Source organism: Aythya fuligula, chromosome 6 (genome assembly GCF_009819795.1).
Source record: "Aythya fuligula isolate bAytFul2 chromosome 6, bAytFul2.pri, whole genome shotgun sequence".
NCBI lineage: Eukaryota > Metazoa > Chordata > Aves > Anseriformes > Anatidae > Aythya > Aythya fuligula.
Window position 1 is genome coordinate 5,248,924 of NC_045564.1, and position 13,589 is coordinate 5,262,512.

At 36.9% G+C, this 13,589-nt stretch overlaps 1 protein-coding gene across 1 annotated transcript in view; it reads right to left on the minus strand.

Moving 5' to 3' along the window:
• Positions 1-305: 305 nt before the first annotated feature.
• FAM171B (family with sequence similarity 171 member B) overlaps positions 306-13,589 on the minus strand; it is a 32,296-nt gene continuing 19,012 nt past the window's right edge. The window contains exons 3-8 of the mRNA XM_032190645.1: positions 12,884-12,976; positions 12,337-12,495; positions 10,355-10,522; positions 7,676-7,792; positions 6,737-6,860; positions 306-6,435 (exon numbers count right to left, since the gene is read on the minus strand). Coding sequence (XP_032046536.1) covers positions 5,100-6,435; positions 6,737-6,860; positions 7,676-7,792; positions 10,355-10,522; positions 12,337-12,495; positions 12,884-12,976 — 1,997 coding nt within the window. The 3' untranslated portion in view covers positions 306-5,099. The remainder of the gene's footprint in view (positions 6,436-6,736; positions 6,861-7,675; positions 7,793-10,354; positions 10,523-12,336; positions 12,496-12,883; positions 12,977-13,589) is intronic.

Consider the following 13,589-nt stretch of genomic DNA (forward strand, 5'->3'; position numbering starts at 1 on the left):
AAGAGAAGCTTGGGTTATGTACACAATACAAGTTACGCCCCAAAATGAGATACAAATTGGTTCTAGAAAACAAAAATTAAATACATAAGTCCGTATAGTTTCTGCTTCTACTGGCAACAATGGTTAGCAGCTAAAAAAGGATTTTTATTATAATAATAATTTGTACATATAAACATATATTAATTTCATTTCTGGAGTTAAAATTCCAGTCTCATACCTGTAAATCCAGTAACTTCAAGATGCTTACTCTTGACTTACGAAGTTGAATTGGATCCCATATGTGGATTTTTAAAAGATACTACTAATCAGATTGCTAAAGATATACTTCTTTAATTTCTTTTCAAACATAAAATACAAAAGAGACAGGGTGTACAATCATCATCATCATGCAGGAGTCAGTATTCCAACATAAAAACACTATTATCTGCCTTTGAAAATACTATAAAAGCTACGGAATTGCAAGATTGCAAGTATGAATTAGTTGGTTTTCATGGTTGTTTTTTTTTTGGCTAACAGAAAAAAAATTACCTGTGCTTTTCCAATAGTCAGGTGTTCCACTGATAAAATAAGTCTGATGAAAGACAAAGGCACTTCAGCAGCCTAACTTACCTTCAGATTTTCCTAATATGCAATGTTTCGTATGCAGTAATAGGCAACGGATGTAGTTTACTGCGTTTTAATTCATACACTGTTATGAGTAATGTTGTTAACCTGTTTTGCATGTAACTAATAACAAGAGTTTCAAATGCTGTCCAATCATTTCATCCTCTTTGGTACAAACTACTGCTCAAAAACAAAGCATACCACTAAACATTTTCATTCCTGCATACTGGATTATTTTTGTGCATCACCTCTAGCTCTGCATTGATAAATAGTGTTTCTAATCATCAAATCAGTTGTGCTTTCAGGTTTTTAAGATATCAAACTTATAAAACTGCCATTTTCTGGCAGTAGTATGAAGATTTTTCCTGTTAAACTAACGGAATTTTTAAGCATTCCCCCCAAAACTTTTTTTTTTTTTAATACCTGACATTTGATAACAATATGAAAATTACTATCAGTTATTCTAGGGAACATATCCAGTCTGACGCACATATATATTATTTCATCTGATCACCTGCATTATTATACATCGAAGTACAGATTTGTGCAACATAAATTAATCTGCAGAAGCAGGCCTTCGCTAACTCCATTAACCACCTCATTGAAAACAGGTGACACCTGGAACTGGTATACCCATCTGCAAGAAGAATCTCAGCATCATGATAATGTTTTGTCTTTTCCACCTATGTGCGTATCTATGTACAGTATCTGGAACTAAAATTGTTTGGAACACAGTGTAGTCAAACTTTTTTTTTTTTTTTTTTTTAAAAAAAAGGATGAGAAAAAAAGAATTCCAGTCACTAAGAGGTAATACAGGTTTCTAGTGCATAAATTCCAACATACAACTGGAACATGAAGACTCAGACAATATATTCTGTAAATACTGAATATAAATATGAAGAATTCTAAGTATTTTAGAATATATAGCATTTAAAATCCAAGATTTAATGCTCATGATAGGGCCAAGGAAGTACTCCCTGTCACTGTGTGCTTAGGGGCATTAGCAATTCTCACACATTTACCTTCCCATATACAGCTATGGGAATAATATCTCTACAGACTAGCTTCCCATATTCTGACACAGAAAACAAATTATATATTTATTTTGCATATAAAACTAGACTTTGGAAAAGCCTTCTAAAGTGTCACCAGCAGCATAAAACATTATGTGATAAATGCTAGCAAGTTACACACATAAATGTCAGTACGTGGAATCTACAAAGCAAGGAAAGATAGCTGGTGCTTGCATGGCATGGATAGAAGCAACAGCTAAAAACAGCTTAGAAATGGTTTTATCAGAACTGCAGCATGTACACTCCAGAGAAAAATTTGAATACTCTACTAAAATAAACACTCATTCTCTCATTAGCAAGAGAAGGGCAACAGTCTAGGAGAGATGGCAACCCACAAGGAAGATGTTAACAGGAGGTGTCCTACATGGGGATGCTATGGCTACTCCACAGCCTCTAAGGACATGTATTTACATACAGCTAAATCATCTCTATTGAAGATGAGAATATACAGATCATTATTTCAGAAAGAAATTTGTCTTGCTTCCTACTACCAAAAAAGTCTAGCAGCAAGAAACTCTTTCAAGAACATGTTCACCTCTGACTTGCTTTGCTGCCTAGAAGCTGAAGTGCATCGCTTACACGTGGTCTCTGAAGAGGCCATTCTGTATGCCCATTATCTGTATGTCCAAGTTAAAACTGTGACTAGATCTAGACAACCAAAAAGCTCATTTAGACTGGATGGTTTAAAGACAAACCCCACTTTTCGCTCATGACCCACTGGCATAGCAGACAAGAACCTGCACCAAATCAGTACAACTTTTGGTACCGTTCTTTTAAAATCTCGTACTCATACATACTTGTGTTGATCATTTCAACATTTCCAATCCTTTTTCTTTGGTGCCCAGATACCTACTCTGATGCAGAACAGGAACGCTGGAGTGCAAAATTTAATTCCTCTGAACTCACATGAATAAAGCCATTTACTGTTGTCTTTATCTTTTGATGATTTTAGGTAAGTTTAAGGAATTGGGTGGTCTTCATATCTACAATGAAAAAATGCATTAAGAACAACAAAAAATCTGCTATATATTTAATTTACCAGAGTTGAACAAAGTTAAATATAGAGACATCTCATTTGAATTTCAACAACTTGAAATTAACAGAAGATCCCTGACAATGATTTCAACAGAATGTACGATGCTATCTCTTTGAAAAGGAACTCATCAGCACTGATGCAGCTCTAAGGAAGGTATTACTGAACCTTGAAAGCTAAAGCTTTCAAATCAAGTGTGCATCTATATGAAAATATAGATCTGAAGATATATAATGGATAATTAAAAGTATGTAAACAAAGGAAAGGATGAGAACATCACCACTTTGGGCTAGAAAGTTAGTCATACACCAAATCCAGTGAAACTGAATACAGGAGAATATGAATTGTAAAAAATTATTTGGTATAAGAAAGGTGAATTACAGTTACCTAGAGAAAGTACAAAAGGCATGCTAATATGGCAAGCAATCTTAACATCTAAAGTAGATGAATGGCACCATTAAACCTAAGTCTTCTGGCCAAACAAAATCACAGATACCAGAAAAAAGTTGGACTAATGTACTGCTATTACCTTTCTGGTTACCCTACGTATTCTTCTAAAAACAACACCAGACAACCAACAATCCCAAAAGAAGAGACACAGCTCACAGCACAGTTTCCTGAGTCAATGCTCCCAGAAGCCCAGCCACACAGGACAGTTCCTGACCCTGAGCATCACGCTGCCACATCCTGACTGCAAGGTTGGGATGGATCTTCATGTGTACCACCACCTTTCACTCCCTGTTTTTCCTGTAGAAAGAAATCCTGAAGCACAGGCACAGAAAAAAATCAGGGTGTACTTCAACAACAGTAACAGGTAACTGGCAGGGGAATCAGAACTACAAGACAGACAACTCAGTGCACCTCACCTCACAATTCACATACAGGCATAGTATGCTTGGGTCTCAGTATTGAACCTAAACGACTACAAACTAAGGGAAATATCGTTATAAAGCTTTTTTAGGATGATTTGTAATCAAACTGCCAAAGCCAAAATGCTGAAACTTATTTCATCAGGGAAGCATCTTGAAAGCCATGGAAAGACATCCTATACACCATACAAAGCACATTGAGGTGTTGTGTATGCTTTTCTGTTAGCCAAAGCTGAAACTATCACTTTGACAAAGATGAACATAAAAATAAAGAATATTCCAATGGCCTTTTCCTTCCTCTATACATATCATAGTTACATTTCATGCATTCATGACTTTTGGTACGTTTAACTCTAAGATGAGTCATAAGTAGTATTCATATTGCATTACAGACCAAATTTTAAAGTCTGCTTCTCATGCTCATAAAAACCCCAACTTTTGAAAGCCTGCTTAGCCCCTCTACGATGCACAATCTGGGACAAAAGTAGCTCAGACTAGCAGAATGTAGGCACATAAGCCTCCAATTATCTTTTTTTTTTTTTTTTAAATCATAAAATAAAAAGCAACAGCTTTCCCATTAAAAGGAACTATTACAAAGGTATAACTTGTCCAAACTTACTTCCTTTTTCATTATGGGCCGAACTCTTAACATACACCTGCAGGAATTCAAGACAGTTTTGGAGCAAAACTGGTTCAACAGTAGGAAAGAAGAGATTTTAACTGATAAATGAAGCCAAAACAAGCCACTAGGATCAGCAGCTTCAAATGCTAACAGAACCAGTCCTGTTCTGCAGAGGTGGACACTTCCTAGCAGATGCCAATCTTCAACATCCACAGCTTGTATCAAAAAGGACTATAACAGATGGGCAACATCTTAAGACAGCAGAGACCATGAACTGCAGTGGCCACACAGCTTGTACATGTCCCCCTGCTGGCACTGCTGTTTGGAATGGTAACATTTTGCACACGGATGGACACAGAGAAAGGGCAGTGATGCTATAGAGCTCCGGTGATAAATCCAACAGAGCTCTTGTGCTGGTGTCACGGGACTACATGATGAAGCGTTGAACATCATACAAAGTAGCAACAGATCCCTAGAAAAGTTCACATAGAAAATACTGTACAGATGGTCACATTTATTAGGAACAAGGCTGAGGAATGGCTTTAACCACTCTGCCAATGCATTAGCAACAAGTAAAAAACAAAAGTTGTGCCTACATTTCTCGCTGTGCATTCTGAGAGGTGCATCCAAGAATGACAGACTAATTAAAACGTGGGCCTTCCCTATACTGCCATCAAAATTAGGAACTGGAGAGCTTTAATTTGTCTTTCCCTGTAATCAATTCATATTGAATATCAATTGCCCAGTCAAAGTAACTCAAACTGTACATTAAAAAAAATTAACTTTTCTTGATACTAGAAAACAACATTTCCCTTGTAAACCCAACACTGCAGAATTACGCAAGCAGCCAAGAGGTCAACAACCAGCAGGGAGAGCAACAGCACAAAGCACGTTGTGTTCTAATTTATAGGAATAAGTGGCCTCTCCTCTCTTTTCTTCCAAATATTTGTTTTGCTATCTCTTTTGGTCATAGGTGGTCTCTCTCTTTTCTTAGGTGAAGGGATACTGGATTCCTGACTTCCTGACACAGTTTTTCTTCTTAGACCTTCTTCATCATGATGTTCCATGACTGGCCCATTCCCGCCATCCAAAATGTGCCTCACAGCCTGGTCCTCTGGAGTGCACACAGTGGTCCCACTTTCACTGCTACTCAGATCCAGATCTTCCAAGTAAAGGATCTTTGAGTGTGGCATATTTTTGATGAAAGTTTTTTCTCTCTCCAGTTTCCTACTAGGATGATGCTCATTCATGTCCACACCAGAGTCCAGACTGGTATCATTACTCTCTGTTTTTCTGCCCTTTTTCAGATCTATAAAGGAATGCCTCACTTGAGCTATTGGCTTTCCGTCCAGGGACACAAACCACGCTCGAGGGTGTGGAGATGGCTTTCCTTTAGAGAGCTCCAGTAATGTTTGTTCTGAGATGCCTTGAAGTTCAGATGAAAACGGAGTCATTACCACTGCTTCATTCAGTGTCCCAGGAACAGAGACGGATTCCAGTAAGCTGTTAGTGTACCGGCCCCAGCTTGACGTTTGAGATGGTAAGCCTTGTTCACCATCTAACGTGCTTTTTTCATCTCTGCAGACAGAAGGCTGTGGATGAGAGTGCACTGGCATTTTCGGTAATGTCTGCATGTAACCGTCTCGATTCACGGGCTCCATCATGGGGTTATATACTAACTGCCCTTTCCTTGGCAAAGTTGCTGATTTAGCAGCATGCAATTGTTCTGGGGAATGGAAAAGGTCAGCAGTTTGAAGAATAGCAATAGGTTGATTGTAAATATGCATTAGATGTTCTGGGATATGGGAAAGCCCATACATCTCCTCTTGCAGTGTAAGATACCTGTTTTGGTCTTGAATGTCCCTGGGAGCCTGGGAAATAGCACTGTTGCTATGCTTTGGCTGCTGTAAGTGTCTGACTCCAGCGTTAGGCTCCAATGAATGGGATGAATTCACTGACTGACCAGTTTGACAGGCTGACTGATAAGAAGCATCCTCGTTGTAGATTTTAAAGTTGTCTCTTGATTTTCCATCTTCTGTGTCTATGGATATCCTTCTCTGAGGACTGTACGAAGAGATCTTCGGTGGATATAACTGAGACTTATCCTCTAACTTTAAAGATCCCTTGGTTGTATTGATGTGATTTATGTGAGTTGTTGATGTTGTCTGGTCTTTTTTCACAACATCCAGTTTCGTTGTATTTTTTTCCTTCTTTTGTGTCCGACCACATTTATCCCTAAGCAAAAGAAACGCAAAGTGACTGCAGAGCTTGCTAGGAAATACTAACTTCACTACCATAGTTGAACATTAGATGTTGGTTAAGAAGTTACTAGTCACAAACTTAAAATGAAGTTCTGTAATCACCAAAAAAAAAGGCTATATATATTTGACCTTAGTGTATAGAGCAAACAAATAGAAAAAACATTCCTAACTTCTTTTAAGTTATGTTAAGAAAACCAGTCTCAATATCAAGAAACTGTTTATCAACTTTAAATTACATTCACACTGAACTTATTAAAGCCTCTCTTTTTGCTTACCTGCAGTAACAAAGAAGAACAGCAAAAAATCCAATGATAATGATAACAGTACCTCCCAATATGGCTGTAAGGAACACTGTGTGATAAGCTGTTATGTCCTTGGAAACCGCACTAATTATGGATTCTAGATTTTCAGACAGAAAACCAGACAAGAATTAGTCGTCAAAACCAAGTAATTCTGCTTGATAGGCAGAGCTGAAACTAACAGGTCACATTCTACTTCTCCAGTCATTTTGTGTTCCTATAGCACTATGTTCATCTCTTCTCTTCACCTTGCTATTCCAGCAGACTAGAAAATACATAAACAGTAGTTACAATATAATGGATCTTCTAAGATTCATTTCAAATACTATAGACTTACCATGACATCTACTCAATGCCAGCCAAATTACATTTGTATCCACACCGACTTAGAAACATCATCTACATTTTCCATTTAGTACTTCTGTTAGAAAGCGCTTTTTAGTGTTTTTTAATCTTGACATCACATTTCTCCTGTAAGAAGCTCTCAGTATGAATCCTCAAGATCCAGACGTGCAATAAGCCCACATAAAACAGGTTCCACTGGGACTTTGTACCTATGCCCAACCTTCTTGCGTTTCTTTGTCATACATGATCTTCAACAGTAAGGGACATAAGCCCACTGATTTTTAAGTTGCCATACTCACAGTTCCCTTGAAGGGTTCTTCCAAGAGACAGCAACACTATAAACACCAACCTACTAATGCTGCTCTGGGGAAGTCCAGGATGTGTTAAAAGTTCTAGGAAACACTTACATGCATGAAGGCTCGTTATCAGAATTCAAACAAGCAAAAGTTACCCAACTGTTGAAATGTTATGTCATTTTCCCTTGCTACTGTTAAACAAAACAATCTGACATCCTGATGATACATTGGTACTGGGGTTATTCAGTACTTTCTTTTACAGTTGTTGCAATACCTCTTGTTCCAGGCAGTGGAGCTGCTATCCAATACCCTAATTGTTGAGCAGTGTATGTCCATACTAATTGACCATTTGTTTCCTTTACCATTCCTAGACCACGGCTTACCCAAGCACCTGAAAAAGACAAAATATTGCACATGCCATGCAGCATTCCTCTGTATCTAAAATCATCAGCAATCTAACTATGATCAAAAATAGAAGTTTACAGGAAAAATTAAGCTTCTGTCCTACGTACCATGTGTTAGACAGCTTTAGCTAAACATGCAAACTTTCTCTTGATATTTTCAATGAAAATATCCCTGTGTGAACACTGACTTTGAAACAAAAGTAGCAAAATAAATTACTTCAATTAATTTCATAATACTTCTTTTAAATTAGTAAATGCTTTGCATAGATATGCCTGTAAACGATTTGGGAAAAAAAAAATCCTACTATATGAGCTTAAGCACGTATTAAGGCCAAGCCCCAAAATGAACAGGCAGGTAATTTAAACATATGAACAGAAGTTTAACATTAGCTCATACCACTTAGTGGGAAAGCAACATAATCTAATAAGCTACAATGGGATAAACAATGCTTGTCGTGAATATTCCCTTTCCTCCTTCCTCCCCCAAGACAAGAACAGTTTGATTAGACCAAGAAAGGTCTATTGTTAGGCCACAGATTCCACACCATCTGGGAGGCAATGCAAAACACAAGTCTTATGGTATGCCAGCTTCTATAGTTAATAAAGTATGTATGCAGTAGAAGAGACAGAATTAAACCGTGTATTATTTGAATACATTTCTTATGCACCACCTGACATGGAAGCACTGATTCTTTATGACAAATTACCCAAGGACTTCAGAGTTCAAAAGTACATCTCAACATTTGCTGAGGACATCTTGCATGCAAGATGCTCCATGCCAGAACCTATTATTCAGTGTGGTGGTACCTCTCCATGCAGCTCAAATGGGGCCCTACTGCTGCTCATGGGTGCTCTCCAATGTGTGCTGGAGAGAGGAGGTGTTCAGCTCCCTCAGTTACCAGAGCTCTGATTAAGGAATACCTTGCTAGTACTCAGTTATCTGAGAAACAAGTCATATTTTGTACGTCAGACCAAAGGGAAAATAAAGGTATTTAAAAACAAACATGCAGAACAATGAATGCAGTTTGCAAAACCCCACTGTAGAGGAGACATGAGGAAGCAGAATAAAGTGGTAGCTGAAGTTTTGCCTGAAAGATCTCTCTCCTTGCTCCCAGCCCTTCCTGTTCTTTCCTCACCAAGCAGCAGTGAGGTTCCATAAGAACACGACACTTTAGTCAGTGCCCATCACAAACAATTCACCTTTACAGAACCTCTACCAGAGAACAGCCCCAAAGGTGAAAAGACAACTATTATTATTTTTTCTTCTTTTTGGGTTAGTACATTACACTCTTGCTCTACCCCCAAGGACAACATGCCCAAGCAGGCACATCAAGTAGGCTCCTGAACACCCACATATGCAACTTACACAGGTTTATCTCTCATCTACCCTGGTGCTGAAATGCAATGCTTCATCAGCTGTTTGTTTTAATAGCACTGTTGACCTAGTTTTATTAGTTTTGTAAGTTAAAACAGCTCAGCATAGGTACAGATGACCACAGGAGCTGGAAAAGGTAGTTGCAGCAACAAGAAGAACAAGGAATTAAATCCCCTAATGCTATTTTACCATCACAGATTATGACTTACTTTGATAAAGAATGCTGTCTTTAATCACCACTTCCCTTTCTGAAGTCTTCTAGGTGTCTAGACAGATTTCATCTTTATGCCAAAACTTACTCAATATGTCATTTTTAATTAGCATGTTCTCATTTCAAATCAGTATTCTTTGGTTGTTCCTAATTAATATAATAATTTTATTTCTCAAATGTGTAAACAAGAATTCTTTACAGTAGGTATCCCTTTCTCTACTTCCAGTTATTAACAGCTTTTTACTTCGGTAAGGAGTAAGACTCTCTTACTTCTTCACTCACATATTTCAAGATGAAAGTGCGATGGGAAGCATAAGGTGCAAGGTACATACATGAGTACACTAACACACATCTAACACAGGACATTGAAGTGAAATAAGTGTATGCAGCTTATTACTCTTGACTAAAATTAGACATGAAGGGATGACAAAAGAGGTTTACAATATCTAATCCCCAGCCTCCCATGCATACTTGAAGAACTTTCTGATAACCCTTTGATAACTCTTACCTCCCCCTTTCTTTTCACTTTGTGAATTGTTTTTGTTGACATAAAAACTGGAAAAAATGTTAATTTTGAGAACTATACCCTAGAAAACAAAGCATTCGTGTATTCAGTTCTGTTTTGCTGTCCTTTAAAAAGGCACAGAAATTCCAGGCTTTAAGTTTGACACCTTACAAAATCTATGTTCCTTGAATGCTTAGTCTCCATGAAATCAAACATCAGTTACACTGTGGATTTGTTCAACAGGAATGCTAATACATTTTACCAAGGCTTTTGGAACTAATGGAAGTGGGCATGTCCCATTGAACAACTCAAGCTGGCCAATCAAACAAGCAACACAGACCCCCTAACAGAATTCACAACAGCTTACCACCACCACCCATACACTGGTGCAGTCAATGCTTCACAACAAAATAGCATGCACCCAGAACTATAAAAAAAGAAAAAAATAGCCTACTTACCACTTTTCATATCAAATGTCCATGCAGGTATAGCATCTCCTGATTTTACAGTATTTGTAGGAAGAGGAAGTGTAATCTGAATAGGACCATTTACTTTCAGCTCTTTCCCAGCCAAAAGAACATTTACACATATTGCAGCAAGAGGAGTCAATTCGATGCTTTTGAAACCTGAATTTGAGAAATATCTTGTCTGTAATTCTCTATTCACAGTGTACTTTAAAAAAAATATACTTAAAATTAAGAAACTATCCTTATACTGAGAGGCAAGCACTCATCTGCACCAAGCTACACAGTTCTGTCACTAACTTGGACAAGCAAAATGAATATTTCTAGCCTTTTATATCTTGTACACTCATTTCTCTACCAAATCTGAGAAAGGAACATACTTCTGACAGAGATTCAGCACTGACTGTAAAACCGATGATTAGGCAAAACTTGGCTTGGGGTTGAAGAAAGAAAGGTTTATAACGTATTTTGATTTCAAAGTAGCTAGTCAATATGAAAATATATGATGAAAGACTAATTTTTTCATCATTGCAATATATGCAGCATTGAATCCAACTGAAGATATTTTGCAAACATGTAACTGCTACATTTCTTCTCTTAATCAGTCCTCCTTAATCAGTAAGGATTAATTATAACTGCCAAATTAGAGAGTTAACTGAATAGTTAATCTTGAAGCTTGTCAAAGCACTCAAAGCCAACTGCATATACAAAGCTTACAGTGCAGCTTTTAAGTTTTTTCCTTTGTTTTCCTTGCATTTGCAATTATTTCAGAGTCCACAATATGACAAGATATTGGAAAAAAAAAAAAAGAAACTGAATCAGTAAGTACTAGAATACCATTAAATCTGTGCAAGCTGTTAGAAGCTGCTTGTGAGAAAACTCCTGGCACATCAGATATCAATTAGCTTCCACCTGCCCTAAAAGGAAGCCTATTCCTTTAGGAGCATATGAATAATTTAGAACACACGCCAGACAGACTGAAAGAAAAACCAATGAAGAGAAACACTGCTTATTCTCTTATGCTTTAAATTTTAAGAGGTGAAATATAGATGAGAACAGTTTTAAAATAGTCAAGTCGATATCAAGTATATGTGATGATTATAATTCAATGAAAATTACAGAAGAGTTGGTTGAAATACACCCACTAGTAGCTTCCTCATGCATTGCAATTAAATTAAGAGCCTCATGGCTTCAGGCCCACTGGGAATAGAAAGAAAAGAACAAAAGAGACATGGAATTGTATACCGTACAATCTGCCAGAGATTACTGTATTCATGTAAATAAGGAATAGCGAATAGAATGACAAATGCTGAAAGATCCAACTGCATCTCAGCGGAGTTACAATGACTAATGAAATCACTTACTGCTTCTCCTGTGAAACAGGAATCACAGAAAGCATTGCAGCTGTGCTCTGTATACATACAGACTACTTGGTCTCAAACAGGTTTACACAGATCAACTGTCTATGAGCCAAAATATAGCATATAGACAGCATGGAAGATAGGAGTAAAGCTCCAACAGCAAAGCCATAGAGTTCTAGTCAAAATGCAGAAAAGCATTGCTGAAGTCAGCTGCTGCAGTTTGACTGACTTTTTTTAGGTTCCCTGAATTCACACACTGGCTATAACTGTATTTCAATGTGTTTATTAGACTAGTGATGCAGTCTCATAAAATCCTAAACTTCTTGAAATGAAAGTAATACAGAAGCCTAATTATTGTGCATTAGAACCCCACAGCTGTGCTTCAGCACTACGTAGAACTATGGATACATATATATATACATATTTATATTTATATATTTATATATATTTATATATATATATTTATATATATAAAACAGAATGAAGGAGTCTTTCTGTGTAGTCACATATTATACTCTCATACTACATGGAGCAAGTTAAAGGGTGAAATGACTTCTCAGATGCAATATATTAAAAAAAACGTATTTAAGAATTTAAATAACATATTTACCATACCTGATTTATTTAGAAGTATTCCTGTTGTATAGAGAAAACTGTCCACTTTCAAAAACTGCTCTGGCACTGTCAGATAAGCTGTAACATTTGTAACATGGTGATTTGTTGGAAGTTTTATTAAAGATTTTTGAAACTGAACACTTGGTTGAGATTTGGCATCTGCAAGAGAGTAATATTTTGTCTTAACAATGGCAAAAAACACAACCACTGTTTTTATTACTGCCTAGAAATCCAATCAGCACAGTAATCTATTTTCACCCACTTTCTCCAAGGTTGTGTATTTCTAGTCCAGCATCTGTCACAAACATACAGTTAAACAAGTAACTGAAATTTTGACCTTGTGTAGATAGGCAATATCTACCTCTTCTTGTGGAAAATAGTGCTCAAGTAGTTTCTGCCTAAGTGGCTTCTATTTCCATAGAAGATCAACAAACGTTGACAAACAACCCTTTACAGAGAATATGAAGATGCTGATTTTGTTTTGTGTTTTTAACAGATTGTTATCACACAAGGTAGACATTTTTTGGTCCATATACAATTAACTTACCAGACAATTTTCCAGTAATTAGAACAGTATCTTCAAACAGCCATATATTTGCTTGACTTTGTGGGAATAATGAAAGTGTCACAGACGAGTATACTGTGGAAAGTGATAATATCTGTTACACTGTGCAACTGAAAGAAAAATCCCATAAGCTCTCTGATTCTGAAAGAATAGGGAATAGAGCGGTTAAAAAAAAGAATACATGAAGACTGGATAAATAAATGACTTCTGTTGTCCAGAGCAGAAATTTTGTTGGTTAGACCAGATGGCATGTGCTGTATGTTTGCTAATGTTGTGCATTTTCTATGGTATACAAGTGGCTAGCGTTATTAAGAGACCACCTCTTTTTGTTGTTGTTGTTGTTATTTTCTTAACCTTTTTTAAGAGACTTTAAAAAAGGAAAACTTGTGAGGAAATGCTGCTTAAAAGAAGATGTAAGGACTCAAAGCATTAACACTCCAGGAATCAATGGAGAAAAGATGATTTTTGTCAGAAACAAAAATATATCATCAGCCCTTTGTTGAGTTTAAGTAAACAATTGCTCAGAATATACCTGCAAAATTGCAATATAACCTACTTAGAGTTAGCAAGGGCTATTTTCAGTTTTACAATAGTATGAATTATTGACAAACCTATCAGGTCATTCACCCTTACATCTGTATTGACAGGCATCACCTCCCTTGACTGGCTTCAGTCATTTTCAGTTGAC